At 45.0% G+C, this 22,606-nt stretch overlaps 1 protein-coding gene across 2 annotated transcripts in view; it reads right to left on the bottom strand.

The window, feature by feature from the left end:
* Positions 1-575: 575 nt before the first annotated feature.
* LOC149359645 (hepatocyte growth factor receptor-like) overlaps positions 576-22,606 on the bottom strand; it is a 68,534-nt gene continuing 46,503 nt past the window's right edge. For both annotated transcript variants that reach the window (XM_089571790.1, XM_089571789.1), the window contains exons 10-17: positions 21,217-21,328; positions 19,747-19,989; positions 18,616-18,752; positions 17,406-17,597; positions 14,940-15,048; positions 12,353-12,580; positions 8,935-9,151; positions 576-1,066 (exon numbers count right to left, since the gene is read on the bottom strand). In XM_089571790.1, coding sequence (XP_089427916.1) covers positions 918-1,066; positions 8,935-9,151; positions 12,353-12,580; positions 14,940-15,048; positions 17,406-17,597; positions 18,616-18,752; positions 19,747-19,989; positions 21,217-21,328 — 1,387 coding nt within the window. In that variant the 3' untranslated portion in view covers positions 576-917. The remainder of the gene's footprint in view (positions 1,067-8,934; positions 9,152-12,352; positions 12,581-14,939; positions 15,049-17,405; positions 17,598-18,615; positions 18,753-19,746; positions 19,990-21,216; positions 21,329-22,606) is intronic.

Consider the following 22,606-nt stretch of genomic DNA (forward strand, 5'->3'; position numbering starts at 1 on the left):
AATGCATGCATAGGAGAGTAATGGATATTCAGGTAATGGTATCTGTAACAAGGCGCATTTTACATGGTACATTACAATTGAAAACTCCGGAAGTAAGATCCGCTGCACAGTAATATGCCATCAACATGGCGACCCGCCCGTATTTTGGGGAGTAAATTAGCTGCTCTGCTGGAAACGGCCTTTATACTGTTGAGAGCCTGGTGGCTTGGTTTGAAGTTGGATACAGCACTTGAGTCCCATTTGTCTCCAATGCTTGGTGGAAGTGCTGTACCCAACTTCAAGCCAAGCCACCAGGCTAGGAGGGACGCCACAGTGAAGGGCTCCGGAAATTTCAACCACCTGGTTTTTTTTAACGTGTACTGTGCGATGTCAGTGCACGTTAAAGAACTCCAGGTGGTCGAAATTTCCAGACCCCTTCACTACGGCGTCCCTCATAGCCTGAGTTGCTTTGGGACGTTAAACACTATTAAACCAAACCAAACCAAGCCAAGCCAACAAAGGGAACGTTTGGTTTGGTTAGTTTATGGCGTATAACGACCCAAAGCGATTCAGGCTATAAGGGACGCCTTAGTGAAGGGCTGCGGAAATTTCGACCACCTGGGGTTCTTTAACGTGCACTGACACCGCACAATACACGGGCCTCTAGAATTTCGCCTCCATCGAAATTCGACCGTCGCGGCCGGAATCGAAAAGACGTTGTGCTGACCCGTCATGATCGGTCTGCAGCACTTCCTGGAGTTGCTTGGCTTTCACAGCCGAGCACTCGCCAAACTATTATTCAACCACGGCTGGTCCGACTACTACGTCACCTTTGCTGAACAGCAATATCGGCTGCACCGTGGGTCGTAGTGGGAAGAAGCCGTATTTCAACTGCTCAGCCTCCTGCATGACCTGAACTTCTTCACCCATATAGGAGGCTAGAGCCTGCGAGGACTTGGCGTTCGTCGGGTGCCCCCTATGATGGAAGCCGGCTCCTTGATCTCTAACATGGGCTGGAATTTTTCATTAATTACGAAGCCAGAACCTATGATAAGTGGTTCTTTGTCCTCGAACATTTGTGTGCATCCTGTAAGAAAAAATAATGTGGTGCTATAATGGGAGTTATTTTTGCAATATGATAAAACATAGCATGACGAAACAACAGTAAACCCTAAGAGTAAAAAGTAGTACTCATCACAAACACCCGTTCACACAACGAAATGATCGAAATCAGCCCTACACAAGAAAAGTTCTAAGCGCCGCAGAAGCTAATGGCATTTTAATATAAAAGTGTGTAATCTTTCCAAATACCACAGGTTTTCTACCATAGGAATTCACTAAAACAAACTCTCTGTTAATGAACTAACAAGAGGAAACTGCCGTGAAACATTCTTTACATTTCTATGTTCTTTGATTCTAACTGCCACAGCGCGCTCTTACCACTTTGCTTAACTGGTACACCGGATGCGACAACAGCGCTATGATACGTCCATATTCAAGTGCACAACTTCTAATGGTCTTTGAGACTGTAGATGTTTTGTCGGCCGTACAGCGAAAGTTCCCAGTCATCTTCTTGAATTGAGTACTGCCGAAAGGGATGACCATGCTTAACTGGAAATCAGAGCACTTGCTTCTAGTGGCGATGCTGGTTTCGGTTTGTCTTTAGTTTTGGGGGCAAAATTTTCTCAGTAAATATTTCAGGTTCATCGCCAGCCTCCTTGACGTTTTGTCTGCCACCGTGCTTGTTGTCACAGCCTTGTGACATTTACTGTGTGTGCTTGGTAGGAAACCAGCAATGACACTGAAGATGGTGGCAGCAGCTCAGGCTTCACTGCTGATCTTTCCGCAGCCCCTAGAGCCATGTCCTTGTCGCGCCCTAGTGCTCTAGCACACAGAAAAAGTGGCGAACTCCTATGGTCGTGCGATAGTACTCAGTGGTGAGGCCGGACGATAAGGAGGATACGCATAATTGCAGGGCGATCAGGAAATTTTCAAGGCCTATTGAGCAGCTGGTATGAGAATCCTTTTTCTGTTCTGATGTGCAAGAACTTCAGAAGAACGCACTGATATCTTTTGCAGGCATTTTCCGGACAAATAGATCCGTGCTTTTTCTTGCATCCAACACCAGAACGAGTAGGGCTTCGTTTATCTCAAGAAATAAAACCGCTCTTCCTCCGTGACGACCGGGCATGTCCGAGTAGAAAAAAAAAAATAACCACACCGCGGCAAGAAGACCACCATTTTGCTGATTTCCAACATGAACTTGCCCAAAACTCTTTATGAATACACCAGCGTTACGACCCGAATACTTTCAAAGCCCAGACACGCCAGTGTAACCCCGCAGCACAAGCTTGAGAAATACGTTCTCACACGGCGACCTCAAGCACTAACTTGCAGGAAGCAAAGACTTCCGAAAAGAACTGCGTAGATTGCGGCGGTCTTGACTAGAGGTCAAAGAGACTAGGGCTCAAGCAGGTATATCACACATGAAGTGTTCCATGCGCTTGGCCCTCCGAGATCGACGGCTGCAGTGCAAGAACTGAGGCCGTGGGCTTCGCCGTCGCCTTTCTATGTCCGTCATGAAGACACGGCAAGTCATCTTCAATACCAACTTGGCTTGCACACAACCGCCCTATTACGAACCACCCGCAATTTGCCCTAAATACGACGCTTGAAGAACCGCTTGCTCACATCTCTATGCTTTCAGCGCGGTGAAGCCAGTGGTATCTTGAGAAGGTGCTAGTACATACGTACGCATAGGCCCTCAATGTGTCTCTTACAACGAACCGTGGGCTCGACCTGTACAGCGACAAGAGAAGTAAGGGAGTGCATTCGTCGTGCCGAGTACATGCCCCGCCGCTCACTGAGGTCACTGACGCCGTTGTATTCATGGTTCGTACAGCAACGCCACAGCTCACGTAGCGAACGCTGTTAGAAGGTCTCGCAGTGCCCGTAGGGGAAAATGGAAAAACCACCACTTTGTTGTGGGGTTGCTTAAGACGTAAATGATGAAGATTTGCCATTAATGGGGACACATGGCTACGCCTCATCTAATGCAATGACATTGAACAGAGATATAAGCTCGAAGACGACAGAATGCAACCACGAAATGACGATATCAACGAGAAAACAGCGTCTCCCAGCCACAATCGTAACACCCGACAGAGACTTGACTGGAAGCTCAGGCCAACATGCCACGCGAGGGTTGGAACCATCGACTTTTGAAGTGCCTAACAGCCTGCGCGAAGTTTCTGCCTTTTTTGCCTACACACGACCACGCTAATTTGTTATCGATGGGCCCTTAGGCGTTCTGCTCAAGAAACTCACGAGCACTTGCGATGGCCTACAAATTAGCACTACTGGAGCTCATCTTATTATGCGGTCGGTAATTAAGACGCACAACACGAGTAGTGGTCAGTGGTCCTATTTATCCAGCGACCTTCATAAGTCTACAGTAATGTTTCCGAATCGTGAACTTGGGAATCGCTCCTCCATTAAAAATCAAACGACCAATGCCCTCCTTTGCTACTTCATCTATATTTCGAGGGAACAAAGCCCTTCTCGGGAAGGCGATCCTTGAACATCACGCGGCCGTGAGGCACTTCGATAAAAACCGTTAGGGTCTTATGCTGCTCAAGCATCTTGGTCTGCATAGGCACCGATGCTTGCGAAAGGACTGAGGGTACCATAGAATAAAACTCAGTCTGTTCAAGCGTAGAATCGGCACTGCGAAAAGCATTGCCAAAATAAGTCGTGTATAAAACATTTTGAACCGAAGTTACCTAGAAATACCAATATTTCAGGAGAAAATTTAAAAAAATCAGCGAATTCTGAAATTTCCAGCTCTTCCTGATTTACTCGCGAAATACGCAATGACTCAACACCGGGAACATACTATTTATATAAACGGAGCGCTATCTCTACTTAAAAAAGACCAGTTCCGCCGTCCGTAGCGAAGTTACAGTGACTGCTTACTTCCTTTGCCAAAAGTTAGGCGAACAACAATCGCCTAGCATCCAACAATTCCTAGATAATGCGGCCGATCTATTCACCGAAAGTCGGCGCGAGAACGCAAGCAATACGGAACGAAGTGGAAATCACTCCTACGTTTGGATACTTCTCAGGACTGTAGCATAGTGGTCAAAGGACACATGAAAAACTCATTCCGTTGCCGCTCTCTTCCCTTTCTTTCCCTGTTTGTTCCCCTCCCTACGTGTAGGGCAGCCTGCTTGGCATCGCCTTGTTAACCTTGCTGCCTTTCTGTCCTTCTGTTTCTCTCTCTCTCTCAGGACCATAGCCTCTGTTTAGCCGACGCTCAATATTTGTGCGCTCTGTTCTCTCGCGAAACTATTCAAGCAGAGGGGGTCGTCTAAACTTCTGAGGCCACACGGTATGCTCTTCAGCAGTATATTCCGATATTCCGGCTCTTAACACACCTAAAGAGCTACCAATATTAACAGATGTGATCGTAACAGTTCTCCTGCACCGTACGGCTATTTTCAGGCTTAGGGAAGTCGTATATGCCCCGCTACGCTGCTCAAAATCAGATCTTGTGGCCTGCATACTTTTAACACACCCTGTAAATTATTATGCTATACATCTGCATCTAGCTGCCTGAAAAAGGGGTCGAGCAGTACTGGCGCTGCATTTTGACAGCTTGCACCTCGGCCTTCTCAGTTATCTGTAAAAAGAGATTAGTGAATCAGCGAAGATGACGTCGATGACGTCATCAGCCATCAAATAGTCCCGGTGTGGCATCAGTCGTACTTTTCGAGAAGACCGCTGCAATCCTGTTCAGCGTCAATCAGCGCCAATTCAGCAGCGTAACGAAGAACGACATTAACCCCGTATATCGAATCGACGGCACCCAGACCGACTGTGCGACGGCCAGTACTTTTTTCGGTGGATCTCAACAGCGGCTACTGACAACATTGCATTGTTCACGCCAGATGGCCTTTTACAGTTCACTGCAATGCCGTTTAGACCTTGCTCTTCAGCAGCCACTTCGCAGCGCACAATTGATAGAGTAGTAATCATCATCAGCAGCTTAATATGCAATCTACAGGACAAAGGCCCCTCTCAATGACATGCAAGTGAGCCTGTCCGGCTCCAACTGCACCCGCCCTACTACTGCAGCCTTCTAATCTTATCTGATCATCGCCAGCCGACTCACTGCTGCCCTCATTTCATATTTTCTTTATTTCAGCTAGGAGCGCTTCTTATGTGCCCCAGTCTTCTTTTTACCCTGTCCTAACTTTTTTCCTTGTCATTTTGTTTTTGCATAGCTCTCTGTGCTGTCCTGAATCTAAAGCCATTCTCTAGCCTCCACGTTTCTGTCCCATAGGTAAGTACCGGCAATATGTATCTAGAGTTTACTTTTCTCTTGAGGGCTACTCTGTGGAAAACCTGTCCCCCCCCCCCTTTTGTGTTCGACGAGGCCGACCATCATCACCGTGCGTCAAGACAGCAGCGGCTAGGCGAGGAGGGAAGTTTCCCTCATGGGGTAAGCGGAAGCAGCGATGGGAGCGCCACCTCGGAGGCTACGCGGAGCTCCGCGGAGCCGTTGAGAGTCTCTTCGGGGTCCGGCCAGCGTCACGAGCAGTTTGCAGCCTCACGCTCTCGTCACCTCCCGCAGCAAGCGCACGGAGATCTGTTGTGCCTTGCCGGTGGACTTCTGGTTCCAGGCAGCGAAGCGAACGCAGCAAACGCGCGCTCTCGTCATCTCCCCCAGCAAATGCTCGAGGATGGCTTAGCCCCAAGAATGTGGCGCGCACGGGAAAACCCGGCCGCCACTGTCGGCGCGTACCAACGTTCGCCGCCGAAACCTCCAAAGTCGCGCCTCTGCCCCAACCGGTAAGTCAGAAACCCTTCTTACGTTAGCCTTCTATTTCCGAGGAATGCCTCGTTAATGCTCTGCAGCTAGATGGCCCGCTCTTTGTATTAAATGCAAGTGTAATAAATAGCATACGAGTGTTCACGCTTTGTCGTCCCTCTCTTTGTTCCCTTGAGCACGAACCCCTCCGCGGTTAGCGAGTGGAAACGCTGCATCCGCGGAGTAGAAGTGCGGGGCGGAAGGCTTCTCACCCCATATTTCCACAACTCATGATCCAAAAGCACCCGCCAAATTCTCTTGATCCCATTCTTATTCGGCCACCTATTTTCCTCTCGCGGTCCTGATCAAATGTCTTCCTTTGCCTGATTTACTCGCGAAATACGGACTCACTCAAGAGACTAAACATACATTTGACACCAAACTAATGCTGCATAGGCTTGATGAAAGTTATCTATGTTTTTTAATCTATTTTTAAACCCACGTTCTTCTTTCACTGCCTTCGGGTTCAGTTAGGCTCTGCAGTTCCGCCCCTGACTCACCTAACACATATTGTCGGAAAACCTCTTGTAAACACGCGGGGAACAAACATCCGTGGAATTTTCACGTCTGACTGTCTGACACCCCTACTTGTTCGGATTTTATCACTTCCCAGGTGGAGGCCTCTGTTTGCTGTGGAGCCCGAATGAATATTGTCCAGCACCCTCCCATATGGCTCTTCTACACTCTGGATACGCCATGCCTGCATGACTGCTATCGCTTCGACTTGATCAAATGCATTATCGTATTTTTTGCAGGCAGTGAAATGTGGTTTCTTACACTCTGCTCGTCTCTCTATTACTCGGGTGATGGTGTGATTGCGTTGTTTGTCGAGTATTTTATCCTAAAGCCAGCCTAATCCTTTGTTTGATTGAGGTCTGAAGTTGCTCAAATTGTATAAGTGATTGCGTTTGGAAAATCCTTGCATCCACGGATACAGGACTGGCGTGCTTTAAATGACGTATTGTTCAGGCAAGCTTACATTATTTGACTGTGGCGCTTCGGAGTCTGGCGATGATCTGAAAATGTTTCGAACAATGGTGGATGTAACCAAGTCTTGAGAGCTAGCCCTGAAGGCGGAATACGGCGGTCTGATCCGCTTGTAAGTAACTTTTTTTTCTAGACAACATCGCGAGCAACAGCGGAGGACGGGCAGAATACCGGCACAAGAGCAGTTTCCGCACCCGGCTAAGTCATATGCATATTTCTAAAATTTCACGCGTTTACCCATGGTTGTCAAGCGAGTTTCGTGCACCGCCGAACCTTAATGTCTGGACGAATGCGATCGTGCCCTTCAAATGGGAGACACCGGAGCTTCAAACATTCGTGCAACTTCAACTTTGCCCTCTGTCACCGCAGCGCCTGTGTTTGATTACATCGACGAGAACGCCTAAACTGCTATCCACAGAGATGCAAGCATCAGCGCCGTTCTCGCGCAGAAGAAAAAAGGCCACGAGGGAGCCCCAGGTTACGTCAGCCGCAGTTTGTTGAAGGCGGAGGCTAATTGGTCAGCAGTTCGTGAACGTCTTTGCCACATCAAGTTTCCGCCGGCACTCATGCAGAAGGCCAATCAGAGTAGCCAGAGACCACCACGTTTTGTGCTGGTTTGACAATTTAAGAAGCAATAACGCCGCCCTCTGGCAGTTGCTGCCCGTTACAATGGTTTGGCCTCATCGGGATCAACAATTCAGGACGTAAGAACCTCGATATGTACTGCCTTACACTCCATTCTTTTAGCCAACTTCTTTCTTCTTTTAGCCACTTTCTTTTAGCCACATTAACGCCAATGCGGGGAATAACGGCATTATGCCTTTAAGATGACGTTCTTATGAATACGAGTTTCTTACCTAGAATGCAGCGAATGCAGCGCACCTTCATCTTACCAACAATCCTCCACAAAGAAATCACGCATGCATGTCGCGTCGAACGGACTACGGCCGCCTTGAATTCAGTCAGAACATTCGTAAGATTCCGAACAGGTATAGGCCACGGCTATCCACGAACGTCGCAGACACACGTCTAATGTTCTTGACATAAATGTTCGATTATTGGAAAGTTGTAAGGTACTGATGAAATATTGAAGGTAGTAATTCATTCTCTCTATGTGTTGAAAAATATTTCAATAAAAACGTTTATAGGAAAAAAAATGAAAGCCTGCCGACGGGTGATCTGCGGATATATTGATTATTATGGTGAAACCTTACACTATATGAAAATGCGCTTTCAAAAATATCTTTATTCAGAACTGTTTGGTAAGATGTTGGAGGCTCTCAGCGACGAAGCTGGATATTGACAAGGCCAGCAGGTATTTTTAATCATTCGGCCCTATTGTAACGTAGACATCTAGGAACACGCGTATCTTGTTGCGCACCAACTCCGCGCCTCTTATACCGGAGCAAAAGTATTGTCGTACAAGACTCCAGCTGAAGACGCAAATTTTTCTGCACAATACAGGCTCGAATGGCTTTGCGTTATCGAATAATTCATCAACGCGAAGTGGAATACACTTTATGGTGCAGCTAATAAAAGGGCTCGAAAAACTCGGCTCGAAACGCTCGAAATGCTCGAAATACTGAACATGGCATCAAGCGTTCAACCTTCGATGATTAATTTCTGATATGAAGATGCTGAAAGACGAGGTCCAACAGATATACACGTAGACCGAAATGGCGCAATGCTTTCTGTCACCTTTACTGCTGATTGGAAACGGATACCGCGTAAATGTAATATTCAGGTGCAGAAAATAGGTGTGTTACAATGAAAATGGTACTTCATTAAAATTACGAACTGCAGTCTGCGACCTTTTTAAGGAATATATGTTCGAAGAATTTTTTGCAATGAATTTTTATTATGCACATTGTTTGGAGAGCTGGATGAAGAACATTCTTTAAATAGCAGCCACGATGCGTGTTTTTGCAACGAAGGAAGCATTCAGTGACCGTACTGCCCAGCTGATCACCTTCAAAAACATTTCTTCTGTAGGTAAGCTATTTGCTTTCCTTTTTAAAGGAATCTAATTAGCGTCTGACTGCATCTCTCCCATACGCTATCAATTTCTGAGTGCATCCTGATGTTTTCTCACTTACCATTTTTCTTTTCACCGCTCAAAGCGCCCTTGGTGCCCTCTTGGTCCAGACCCCTGTCTTTGCAGCTGATCTCCTTCACGTTTTGGGCGCGAAGCCTCCTGTAGAGGATCCATATGCAGTAGACCACACCAATGCCCAGGAGTAGTTGAAGAAATAAAGTGATTGCGATGAATGGAAGCCTCTCCTTGTCGACTGCCGTATTCTTGCCGTCCGGCTTCTGAGTAGAGAATAAATGTCCCAGGTTACAAATAATGCACTGCCGGCAGGGATAATGATACCGAACTTATCATCATCATCATCATCATCATCGCCAGCCTGACTACTCCCACTGCAGGGCAAAGGCCTCTCCCATGTCTCTCCAATTAACCCCGCCCTTTGCCATTTGCTGCCAACGTATCCCCACAAACTTCTTAATCTCATCCGCCCAGCTAACTTTCTGCCACCCCCTGCTACGCTTGCCTTCCCTTGGAATCCACTCCGTTACCTTTAAGAACCAGCGGTTATCTTGCGTTCGCATTACACGCCCTGCCCAAGCCCATTTCTTCTTCTTAATTTCGACTATGATGACATTAACATGCGTTTGTTCCCTCACCCACCTCGGCCTCTTAACGTTACACCTATCATTTTTCTTTCCATAGCTCGCTGCGCTGTCCTTAACGCAAGGTGAGCCCACCTCGTTAGCTGCATGTTTCTGGCTCGTAGGTGAATACCGGTAAGATGCAGCGGTTCTATACTTTTCTCTTGAGGGATATTGGCAAAGTTCCATTCATGATCTCAGAGAACCTGCCATATGCGCTCCGGCCTATTCTTAACCTTCTAGTTATTTCCCTCTCATGCTACGGATCAGCGGTCACTGCCTGCCCTAAATACTGACCTTATGCACTAAAATAAATAAAGACAGACCTCGAGGAGCTTCTCTTCATAATGTCTATTTCGAGGGCTGTCAAAATTGTTTTTTTTTTTCATGGCGTTGTGGCCTCCGCAGTGCACTCTGAGATAGTGTCAAGTTGACCCCTTCATAGCGACATAAGGGTTGCACGAAGAGGCGGACGGACGGAATCTGCCGCGACATCGACGGCACAGTGCAATTACGCAAGAGTTAAAACCCGCAACAAAACCACGGCAAGACGCTGGGGTGAGGCAGATACCTCTTGTATGGATCACGAGCCGTACTCTACGCAGTGGTGGCTCAGAGGCAGAGAACACGCCTCTTAGGTGGTAAATCAGGGTGCATGTTTTATGGCCGGCGAAATTTCACCGAGTTTTCTTAGGAATGGAAGCGTTCTTGTACTGAGGTTTATAAAAGTTGAAACACGTCGAAAAGGCAACAGCAGCTATTCTTATCAAACCACCCAGCAGTCGCAAGCCATCGCACTAGAAAGTCGTGGAACCCTTGGTGACCACACTTGTATCAATACGGGCATAGCGAAGTCTTTCTAAATAGACTACTCCCAGAAGTTAGTTTCGTTTAGAAAAGAGACAAGCGGTCTAAACGTTTTTAAACGTTTTGTAGACTTTTATACTTTTTTTCTTGCGCTTTATTTAGGCCCTATTTTAAGCAGAATAGAAATTTATAGCAGCACCCATGAGACACGTATGCTCTTTTATGCTCCGGTCAAGTGCAGACAGGCGAATGTTCCCAAAGTGTAGCCAGGATACGCCAGACCTTACGCGGCGTTACAGCTGCTCAAGGAGGGCATTACAGAGGACTGACATGTTGCAAAGCGGGAAAAGATGCGAGTGTAATATAACACGTTCGTACTACGAAGAACTATGCAGCTAGTATATCGCATAAATGTAGTGGATGAAGTAGTAGCAATACAAAAGAAGAGTAAAGTAGGGCTGGCTTAGATTTTCACTAATAGTATTTCTTTTTTCCCCCATAACTTCTAACTCACGCTGTGTTTATCACCAAGCGCTGTGGATTTTAACATGATGTATGATGACGGAACCAGAAGGATGTCATTGCCAAAACATGCATTGGTTTAACCTCGACAGCATGACCCCGTCGCATTACTGTGCCGTTTTTTTCACGGTTTGCCCTAGCTTTTCTATTCGCGATGTCAAATATTAATACAGTCGCAAAAATTTTTAGATAGAAGTGATTCATTTTCTAGTACAACATAAGTGTTCGCGCCTGAAAAGAAAACGAATAGGCCAAGAGATAGAAAGGCATAAAACTGAACTTCATTCTTGCATATGTTATAGGCGTAATCTGTTCGACTCTGCATTAATAGAACAAATAAAAGAAAAACTGTCCTCGGCTGTAATGTTTAGATTAGCTAAACTGTAGCCAGGCAGAACGCAGGCCCATTTCGAGTGACTTTTGGAGCCAATATGGTTTGAGAGAATGCGAAACGGTGACTGTAAAAAACGCTCCCATGTGAATTACCAAAAACGACGTCTCGTCTGAAAAGAACTTTTTCAGTGTTTGCTAAATGATATAGTTTTCTTTGGCGTAATGAAAAAACCTCAATGGAACGAAAATGTGTGTATGTCTTCTTACGTGTTTATGTGTGCGTTAAAGTGCGTTTTTTTTTTACTATAGAACCAGGCGGTCGCTAACAATACTCACGGACTCTCAAACAGCCTGCCGAAATTACATGAATGGCAGGATAGGTCGTCACGCGCTCCGTATACTCCTCGCAGCGAGCGACAGAATTAAAAACCTCGAAGAACAAAACTACTAGATCCCACACAAAATTGTGAGGGTACCGGGGCACACGAGGGTGGCAGGGAGCAAAGAGGCCGACAGGATAGCTCGAGGATACATTACTTTCCAAGCATCCGATGAAACCGCGGAACTCGCGCCAGCACCCAGGGAATACTCGGCCATACTACAAAACTACAGAGGCAGAAGAATGCGATATCCCCCACCGCACAAATCTATCAGCAGAGAGGAAGCTGTCACTTGGAGGCAATTACAAACAGGCTCTTTCCCAAACCTACATATACTAAACAAAATGCACCCTACCATATACGCGGACAAATGTCCCTGGTGCGAAGAAGAACCTGCTCTGTACCACATCACATGGGCCTGCCAAAACATACACGTGGTCCCCAAAATACAAAACCCGAGTGCGGAGCAGTGGGAGGCTCTGCTGTCCAGCGACCGCTGTGAAGACCAACAAGGTCTGGTGCAGCGAGCTGAACGGGCGGCAGTGGGCAGCGGAGCCCTGTACTGAGGGCAACCGACCACTGATTAGAGGCGGACGACTTCGACAGAGAAGGCTCCTGGGGGTAGAACCAAGACGTCTCTGAAGATGCCCCCAAACCGCAGGAAAAAGCATTAGTCAAAATAAAGTTTTCCCTTCCTTCCTTGGAAATAAAAATATACATATTCATAGTACTTGACAGTTTCCAACACGCGTCAAGAGAACGAAGTATATAAATTTCCACAAGAGTTGTTAATGAATACCTGGGGAGGAAGGCCTCCAATGCGGTGCACCGGCGGGTAAGCGCAGGTGACGTGGCCCTTGTCTCCGGCGTCATTCGCCAGCAGTTGTAGGCCGTCCATCTGGAAGCTCAGCTCCACTAGGACGCGTAACCCGGGGGCCTCACGTTTCGCGCTGCCGGCTACACAAGAGTCCACCACGGATGCAATGGGGCACAGCATCCTCCGGCCGCTTTGCACCACACGACATACCTATGGGGATAGTGGGCGATGTTTATCACAATCATGAAAGCTGAAGCACCTATTATTTTACGCCCCAGTAGACTTGTTTTGTAAGTGCACATTTCTCCAGAACATCGAGAATTGTTTTCGCATGCAATGTAATGATAGGCAGCACAGTGCTGCGAAAAGTAGGCGCAAGGCACTATTGAAAATGTTCTCAGAAGGCCCTGTGTTCATACATGTCCAGCATTCCTGGATAAATATTTTGTATAATGAACTACAGTAAGCTACTCTTATGGAAATATTAAAGGTAATGGTCCATTTTTTTCGATGAGTAGCAAAATCTTTCGCCAAAAGTTTTTTCATCGCTCGCATCGAGCTGCTAAGAGTGCCATGAAAAAATGGGAACGTTCTTGACGATAGCAAAAACGTTAATAGCAAAAAAATGCAGGCCTGCCGACGTCAGATCTGCAGATATAATTATTTTTATATTGAAATCTTACTATACACAAAAATTTGCGTTCATTAACTCTTTCTAGTTGAAAAACGTTTATGTCCATAATTGCAGGCTATGAAAGAGGTAACTGTAACATAGGCTGAAGTGTCGACGTCTTCGTGAGCCACCTCACTTGCCACAAATGCACAGCAGTCACGCTTTTTTTGGAATTTGTTAGCGTTGGCAGTACTGCTGTGCATTTGTGGCAAGTGAGCCACCTCACTTGCCACAAATGCACAGCAGTACTGCCAACGCTAACAAATTAAAAAAAAAGCGTGACACTGGCTGCCTGCTTTCCGCTGTCGTTGTACTTTTTTCAGTTAGTGGATCTATATTCGAGCTGTCAATCTTGTATGTTCGGAAATATCGATTGCTTACCATCAGAAAACTTGCAAATAAATGAATAAATTGTCGAGTAGTTTGCTCAAGTTTGTCTTGATTCAAAGAACTGATTGCTTCAGGTTTGGCTTTTGCGAACTTGAATGAGGCATTAGGGATATTTCACCAGTCTATCCATGGCGCGTGGAATAAAGCAAGAAGTAACCATGTTTTGCAATCACAGAATACTAGGCTAGGGGATCCTCGTCGCGTCCTATCACATAAGCAAAGGTCCAGCCCGAAAATGTTTTCTAGAAAACGTTGTCCCAGGATGTTCAAATTGCGTAGCAAATCATGACGATGCGAAAATACACAGATTATAGAAAAATCCTACAAGTTTCTGCCTCATATATGATAAGAGTAGTAATGATTTCGTTACGAGATGGGGACCGAAGAAAAATGACGGATTCAGAGGGGTTACGCCATATCCCAATTAAGTGGGCTGGAACCTCGGTTCTAGTTTTGGTTCAAGGCTCGCTTTTGAAGGTCAGGCAGGCTTCAGGCAAAAAGATGTGAAACCCTAGTGCTTGTGCGCTAAAAGTGGAGAGGGCACTTAAACTCCGCCTTAAGGGTATGACGCGACAGCATTGTATGGCTAATGTCATATATGCTGAATTCGTCATTCTCAACTTTACGTTCATAGATCGCTGGCAGTTCTCATATCACTTCTGGTTCAATGGTGAAGCACGTAAGCGATGCGCCACTGCCCCGCGATGGCAGGTGCTGCCACCGAAGGTCTTGTGAGACTCAGGTGGATCTTCCCGAGCAGCCTCTCGCGACCAATCATTAACTAAACTGCCACCTGGCAGGGCAGGCACGTTTTTATAACGTCGCAAGGTCACGTGACGCCCTGCGTGGTAGACGCCCTGCTATAGCACTTAACTTCATTTCATTTCATTTTATTACCTTAAAGGGCCCTTAAAAGGGGTGTTACATAAAGGGTGGCATCAATAAAAGCACAAATTCACATTAACAGGAAAGTTTCTACATTACCAGTGAAAACACTTGGGCAAGTGATGATGCCAACGTTGTTTGGAACTGATCGTTTAAACGAAAATTGTGCTCTGTTTCTTCACAGCCTTACCCTCATTATTGAAAATGCTTGCTACAATACGCCTTGCTATGCTGTGAAGATAGTTGCGGCGCCACAATGACCGCTCTAAACGGCTGCCGATACTTGCATAGCCTTTCGAAACGATTGCAAACACTATCAATGTCATTACATAGAATATTACTATACGGCCACTTCATCGATGTCAGGAAACCCTCGGCGCTTTTCTAAAGGACTGCCATCATGACGTTTTAAGTACGGACCTTAAGTTCACACAAAGAGCGCAATTTTACAGTGCATTCGGTTAATAAAAACTTTCTTTGCATCATCATCGCTTATTGCGTACTTAACCGATAAAAAAATCATATTCTTAGAACTTTCCAGAAAGCAACAACTATTCTCGTAGCTCGAGCAGCTGTGCACTTGCAATACGATAATTTCAAAAAGTAGAAAACGTTAATCACCCCTCCGGTGTGATCCTCCTCGTGGTGAAAAGACAGAAGTCGAGTCAGCATAAAGGGTGTGGAAATGCTGTCCAAGTGCTTTCCTCTGACTTCTATGAAGGAAAGTCCGCTGGAAGAACACAAAAAGTACAAATCAGTTTGGTCGGCTCATAGCCCTCTTATCCCCTTTGGCAGCTATGTTTTTTTAACATACTCCGAGACAAAAAATACGGGAGCTTTAACTTCCAATTTCCCGCTGATTCTTTTGACCTTAATTGTTATATATCACAATCACCTGTGCAATGTGCAAAATTTTAGGTAGTCTAGTCTGCTGTCCTCGTTTACTAACTATCCACTGCACACTCCTGCATTTACTCGAAGGCTCAGAATACGCAGTGCCTAAAATACGCGAATTACATGGTACAGGGACGCACTCTGTAAAGACATCAGTCACTTCTCATTAAACCAGCCACTGCAATTAGGCCCAATGGTGCTTTCGTTCCGCAAGTACCCTCAGGAGCTTCTAGACGGAGGCCTGAACCACACCCCTTACGAATACGCACGGAAGATTGTTTCGTCCATCACAGCTGTCGCTTTCCCGCAGCACTGTTATCGAGGGGCAGAAAGCCTCTCACATGTAAGCCTTTCTCAAAGTTTAGAACCAAATGATTTGCATCTAAGCCGTTTAGTGGCACTCCTGTAGTATTCCCTGAAGTCCTACAACTTTGAACAGGCAGTACCAAATATATTCTTACCTTCAGGATATTTTGACGTCGAAAAATGCATTACAAGCCGCACCGTGTGGTTCAGAAAATCTCCGGGGCTGTAAGCTCTTCACAAATTTGGTACGTGTGAGAAACAATACTATGGGAACGCGCCTTCCTGCACTGGTGCCATTAGTAACAAGTTTGAAATTCATACGAACTCCAAACCATTGGCTCCCATGGCTCACGTGCTCATCGGCCACGTGAGCGACAGCCAAAGAAAGGAAAGTACCTACTAACTGCGTTCGCCTTTTTTCCCTCTCGCAACAAATCACTTAGTTCTATCTGGAACACTTGATGATGCTACTGGAACCGGTCTGAGCATAACCGTGTCGAGAAAGATGACTAGTTGGCTGGTCCGCTAATATCAATGCGTTGCATGTTAATGTCAAGTTTACTTCGAACCAACAGAAGCTTGTGCAGTAAGGTAATAGCTGAAATCTGTGGTAAGGTGATGGAAATGGGTGGAAGTAGATATAAGAGAAGGCGTGGGCCAACAGGGTTGCTAAAGATATGACCCTCAGTGCGGAAGCATCTAACCTGAAACAGCTAAGATAATCTGAAAAAGTTAGGCAGCGGTTTAACTCTGCCGAACCGAGTTTCTCGTAGGGAAAGCTACATATGAATGATTGAATATGGCTTATCTCTGGTACATCTCTTAATGTTTCTTAATCCGTCCCCCACCCACTTCACAGCCGCTTATTCGTCTTCATTGACTGGCTTGATGGAGACTAAGACGTATCGATGGTCAGTGGCGCACAGCTCTGGTTACGTATACTTTATACCTGACGTCACAATTGTGAATATAATCACGTGACAAAAGGCGATTACCACCTGGCTTTCTTACTGCCTCTGTCAACAACTTCAAATGTCAAAATTCAATGTCAAAGTTCAAGGTTCAATTTCAAGGCCTAAGGTAAGGGTCAAATCTCAAGGTCAGAGTTCAAGGTCAAAGGGGGTCCACTAAATGAACCACACATGGTTAGTGTATGTGCATAACAACACAAATCATGACTTCCCTCAAGGTAGTTTCAAGGTCATACGGAGGCGCACAGTTGAATTCGTCCCAGCTATAGTAGTGTAACTCACTACAAATTCAAACACAGCGGACCACGTGCGGCACCGCGGCTGCTTTAAGAAGTTCGGAATACTATGAGCGCAATATGGCCATGTTATGTGCTTAGTTCTGAGTCAAGGCGCCACCGATAGCTTGGGGTTTAGCACACTGAATTCATTTACTGTTATTTAGGTTTATTCTTTCATGAACTACTGCCAACTTTAGTTTATACACATATCAATGATTTACTTCAACAAAAATTAAGACTTTTGATTTATTAATGCTTAGGTGATGGTGACCAAGGATTCTCTGTTACAAAACTATATAATTTTGTTTGTTATTGCATGTAGTGCAAACCTTTTTTACCTTCTTAAACTATACTAGGGAGCTAATATATCAGTTTCATTTGGCTTCGACAGCATAAAGGTGTCAATAAACCACCTCGGAGACAGCGAGGGGTTAGTAGAAGTGGCAGAAAGAAGCAGCTTGTACAGTTTTTGGTATATCCGTGGCTTGGGCAACTTCCAGATGCCTTATGTAGCTTTGCCTTTAATGTATTTACGTGCCGCCATGACTCCCCGTGAACAGCACGAGCAGGCTACCAGCAAGAGCATATCGTCGCATTCAGTAAGCTTCACAAAGAAAGGGTTAGTGCATGCAACTTGCCTGAATGTACCCGATGGTGGCTTAATATCGTAGATCACGGGGTCCGGCTTGTAGGTAAATATAGAGCTATAGTCGCCCGTCGAAACGAATGGAACTTCTACGCCATCTATAATGAGCATGACTCGCTTGCCTTTTCGAGCCTCTCTTGCAGCCACAGCGCTCGTTGTACAGTCCAGGAAGGCGCTGCAGACGCTGTAATGGAAGTACGTTTTATAAATCTTGATGGTAGAAACGCCAGAGCATCTTAATTTTCACTAGACCGAGGCATGTGCGTTTCCGCCGAGAGACTATAGGAAAGTACATATATTCGGAGTGGACGCGTTGCCCTCTGTTGTAGTGAATAAGGTCAAAACAGAGCAGCTGGATGCTTTAGGAGGACAAAATAAATCAATCGGGCTTTTAAGTATATACTGCCCTTCACGACAGACAAAATATCTTGTGTTAAAATACTAGTATTGGCAGGTGAAAGCACGAGCTAGAATTGTTTATTCTAGGGTGAAAAAGGAAAGGTTGGGAGGAGGATTAATAGAGGAAGAAGCATGCAATAAATTGATTACAACCCGTGTCCTCGTCCTGGAAAAAAAAAAAAAACACCACGGCGCCGCGTGTAACGGGCCATAATTTTAGGGAGTTTCTTGGTTTTCACGCTATATTTCTTCTAGCATTCATTGGCTGGCGAAAGGAAAATGATGGCAAGCTCAGCCTTCCAAACTGTGTTAAGTAGTTTTGCTCTTCGAGGACTCTAATTTCAAGCCGCTGAACTGAAAATAAGAGCAAGAAATGATTTGCTTTTGCCGGCATGCATGAAGCACACTGCCATCGCGAATACTCTCTGCATTTAGCCCAATACAAGGCACGCTAATTACTACGTAGCACTGGCAATACTGGCTCTCTGCTGGTGACATGAACCACTAGACAGCCTGGGAGGTCGCCCACAGAAATATGAGCTTCGCCGACGGGACCGGCGGTGGCGGCATGACAGGGACTCCTGAAAATTTCTGAAGTACGAGGGATAGCTTAGGGATTCTAGGCGGGATATTTTTACGGAGCGGGATGTTAAATCAAGCTGAAGACTGTTTTCAAATTAATCCTGAAAAACCCACTGTGACACAACAATGACACCTGGACATATAGTTTGCACAAATTTGCTTGCTCTTGCGCAGCGCAGCGCAGAGCAGTTACTGAAATGTGTGTTGTTTTTAGCGTGTACCTGTTTATCTTGCAATAGCTGTCGCCAATTCTTACAACTCTCTCTGATCCCATGTCGAGATTCTTCCCGAAGAGAGTTAGGTTAGTTCCACCGGCAACTGGCCCGTAACGTGGGAGAACAGCAGTAAGCGTAGCGACCTGTAAGAAATGGAGAAGATTCTGAATGGTGCAGCAATTCTTCCCAATAATTCGCAATAATTGGCAGCATATGCTATATAACAAGTGGAATAGTTTTCCTTTAAGGCTCCTTGGTTTCGTTCCCTAACTAGTTGAGAGCAATCCGTGCGTTTATTAGTCGTCCACTCTGGCACGTTGCCACACGGATCGATGCTGAGGCTTTGTCAAGCTGCGGAGACAGCAGCTTTTACTTCAGCCATCTCTTTTCGCTCACTTTGTATCGAGTGGTGAAAATAAACCTTATTATTATTATTATTATTATTATTATTATTATTATTATTATTATTATTATTATTATTATTATTATTATTATTATTATTATTATTATTATTATTATTATTATTATTATAAAGGAGGCGCAGTAGTGCCATTCTTTTGTCACTTTTCGCCATTGCCTCTGCGCGAATGCTTCAGTTGGCATTAAAGTTTCAATCCAGAACATATAAGATGATAATTATGTCGCGTTTAAACGGTGCAGCTCCTCCTTTTAGCTGCTTATAGATACGACTCTTTTTTGCTAGTGAAAATAGTATATCTGTACTGCATCATAAAGAGCTCGAGTAACCTAATATTCTTACCAAAGTTGAAACTGTTTATTGAGAGAGCTAATCTCCTGAGTTTGATATTGCGCTTATAAAAATTCAAACGACGGCAAGCAATACAAAACGCTTGATTCAGCGACAGCTCTTTACAATGGGGAGTATCATATGGTTTGCATGTTTTTATTTGTCTTCTCTGGTTGTTCGTCTGTGGCGCCACTCTGCTCGTGATAACAATGTGTTCGTACTGCTGAGCCGACGTCACGGATGACGTCTCTAATTACCGTAGTGCCATGTTACGCCAACACCATAGAACCGTTTAACCGAGGAACATGTCCATTAGAGCTTTGGGCTGTAAGTATCTAAGCGAGTTGCAACGAAATAGAACGTTCGCAATGCAGGTGATACGAACAAACCTTGTTCTCAAGAAGCTCCTCTTCGAATAAGCCACTCAGAATAGCTGGCCGATAGGCAAACGTGAAGTAGTCTTCACCGCCAGCAATGTTCAGTGGCAGATGCAGGCCATCCATCTGGAAGCTTACTAACGCTGAGATCTTTCGCCCATATTCCTGTATCTCAGTGATGTTGATCACGGAAAACTCTGCCAGTGACGGTCCCGGACAGACCATCTTCTGACCTTTGTCCAGCACGTGACAGGCCTTCGAGAGAAAAAAAAAGACGCTTGATAGTGACAAGGAACAAGAAAAAGCGGCGATTCACAGACTTTAGCGTGGCAAATGATTATGATCTGGCCAGGATTAAATATAGTTTATTGACGGGAGAATTAATCTTTCTATAGTTTGATCATTTACATATTAGAGTGATTAAAAGGTGGGTCTTCGCTGGGAATTTACCCTGTCCTTGAAACAATGTTCTTCGCTATAGACTCTTGGACTTTGGCACCAACACTTGTAGCATAAAGGGCAGTTGCATTCAGCACTGTCAAGAATTATCCTTTTCATGGAGCTTTGTGCAATCTGAGCTTTCAAAACCTCAAAGCTATACAGCTTCTAAATTTTTTTGCGGACCACTAGGCAAATTATGCGATTCACGTTTTGTGCACTGTGTGCTCAGTTTTATTCACAAAGACCGAACAGCTATACAGAGAGATTTCATCATCATTAACTTTCTGGCATCCACTGCAGGACAAAGGCTTCTCCCACTGTTATCCCTGTCCCGCAACTAACCCTCTCAACCGCCAGATGCGGCGACCTTATATGCACAGACTTCCTAATCTCATTCGCCCACTTAACTCACTGTCGCCTTACACTATGTTTGCTTTCACTAGGAATGCCTTCCGTTAAACCTGAGCGACCATCGTTTATCAGCCCTTCACATTGCATGCAGTGCAGTTATTGCTCTCTTCTTCTTGACCTCGGCGACGGCATCATTAACTCGCGTTTGTTTCCTGACACTGAATAAAAAGGAGAAAAGCAAAAGTGTAGTAAAAGTTGAAAACAGTAGAAGTGAAAATTTCCAAGCGAAGCAGTAAATATGGCGACACTTCTTGCCGATTCTCTCCTTTAATCGACAACTCGCTACAACAATTTTCGACAATTAATTTACTCGTACGTTCGACACTAGAGCTCGCACGCGCCGTATCGTCGGAAAAGAGCGCTTCATGAAAACTCTTGTTCTTGTAACGGTAAGCATCGTTCAGCAAGAGGAAACGTTTTGTGTCTCACTAAAACTGTACCTTAATGAACACTGTCACATTCATAACATGCATGCACTATTGCAATTTAATGAAATAATATGTTCCCCTCTGCAATTGTCATTCATTAAAAAATGCCCTTCAAAAATTCCAGGCCAAGGTCTCAGCCAATAATCAGCAAGCAGGTAGGCAAGACAAAATCAAACATAGCGCAAAGAAGTGCGCTAGTTACCTTAATGATGCGCTCGTGCCGCTCATTATTGAGAGAAGCGACTTGAACCACCATTTTGGGATTGTAGACGTTATCCAAATGGAAACCTTTCACTTCAATGGCAGGCTTTTCACTGCAAGAAGTGGTTCAGAAACTTATGCTCCAGTTTCTTCTTATGTTTTATTTTTCTGAGTGTGATATGATCGTTTCAATCAGGCTGCTTGATGCACAATCTATATAACGTCTGCACACTTCAAAAAGAAATTTCTCAGTGATGAAATCCAGTCTAGGCTCTAGGCTCTGATGAGGCGTATCATAACGTCTGAAAAATGCTGCTTTCGGATTATATAAATGTTCCTTAATCCCAGCCTCAAGCAGCATTGGGTAAAATTTTGAAACTTTAAAAGGATGCGCAAGCGAGCGCGATGACATGAAAACAAAAGCCACGGATTTAGTTCAGCAGAGATCGAAATGCTGATTAAGGAACTAAATGAAGACGAAACGTTCGACTTTAAACATCTATCGCACACGTCAGAAAAAATATTGGTTCGAAAGATAATACGAATTTGCACGGCGTAAAAGTATTTATTAAAAGGGCATTATAATCCAGCTAAAAGTACGAAAGTGCAGCATTGACCACGCCAAAAATATCAGCATTTGTTCTAAGCAGTTCTTGGGAGCTTTTCGAAGAGCGGAAAAATGATACCCACTGAAAAAATGTGCCCTGACGGAAGTGTTACTGAGCTGAGATGCAATGAAAATAACCCGCTTTTGATCGGCCCTATTTTTCAACACAAGGTTGAGCTCATTTATGAAAACACTATATTAAGCGACATCCAATAGAAATTCCCAGGAAGCAATGCATTTCGTTGTTTATACAAGTCGCAGGTTAATTAATGCATCAAAGATCATGTAAGTAAATCATGTTTGACACTCATTCACCAAGAGGACAAGGGAAAGAAAACCTCAGGGCGCTTGCCAGCCAGACGAAGACGCGCCCTCTTGTCGAAACGTTAGCAAGTGCCTTGAGGTTTTCTCTCCCTTGTTCACTTTGTAACTATCAAGAACAATCTGACCAACCACTTTCTACCATGGACGTGTTTGAGAGTGCAAGGTTAAGAAAAACAGATTTCTGCTGGTTATTGTCACACTGAAAGACAAAGAGTGACAGTCACGTAGGCAGTAAACGTAAAGTTTCAGTTGCGAGTTAGCCCTTGTTGTCTTGTTGTTTTTTTGACCGTTTTTCTTTTTACGCGCTTTACCAGCCATGCATTATAAACAACTTGCCGAACTTACTGCCCTTCTAAATGCGAAACATTGTTGAACACTGTCAGTCTCTGCCTTTGTGCACTGCCAAAACGAGTACAATAGAATATCGACTAACCCAAGAAAATACAGCGCCTAAATAGAT

Source organism: Amblyomma mixtum, chromosome 2, assembly GCF_055824585.1.
Source record: "Amblyomma mixtum isolate Tamu chromosome 2, ASM5582458v1, whole genome shotgun sequence".
Lineage (NCBI taxonomy): Eukaryota > Metazoa > Arthropoda > Arachnida > Ixodida > Ixodidae > Amblyomma > Amblyomma mixtum.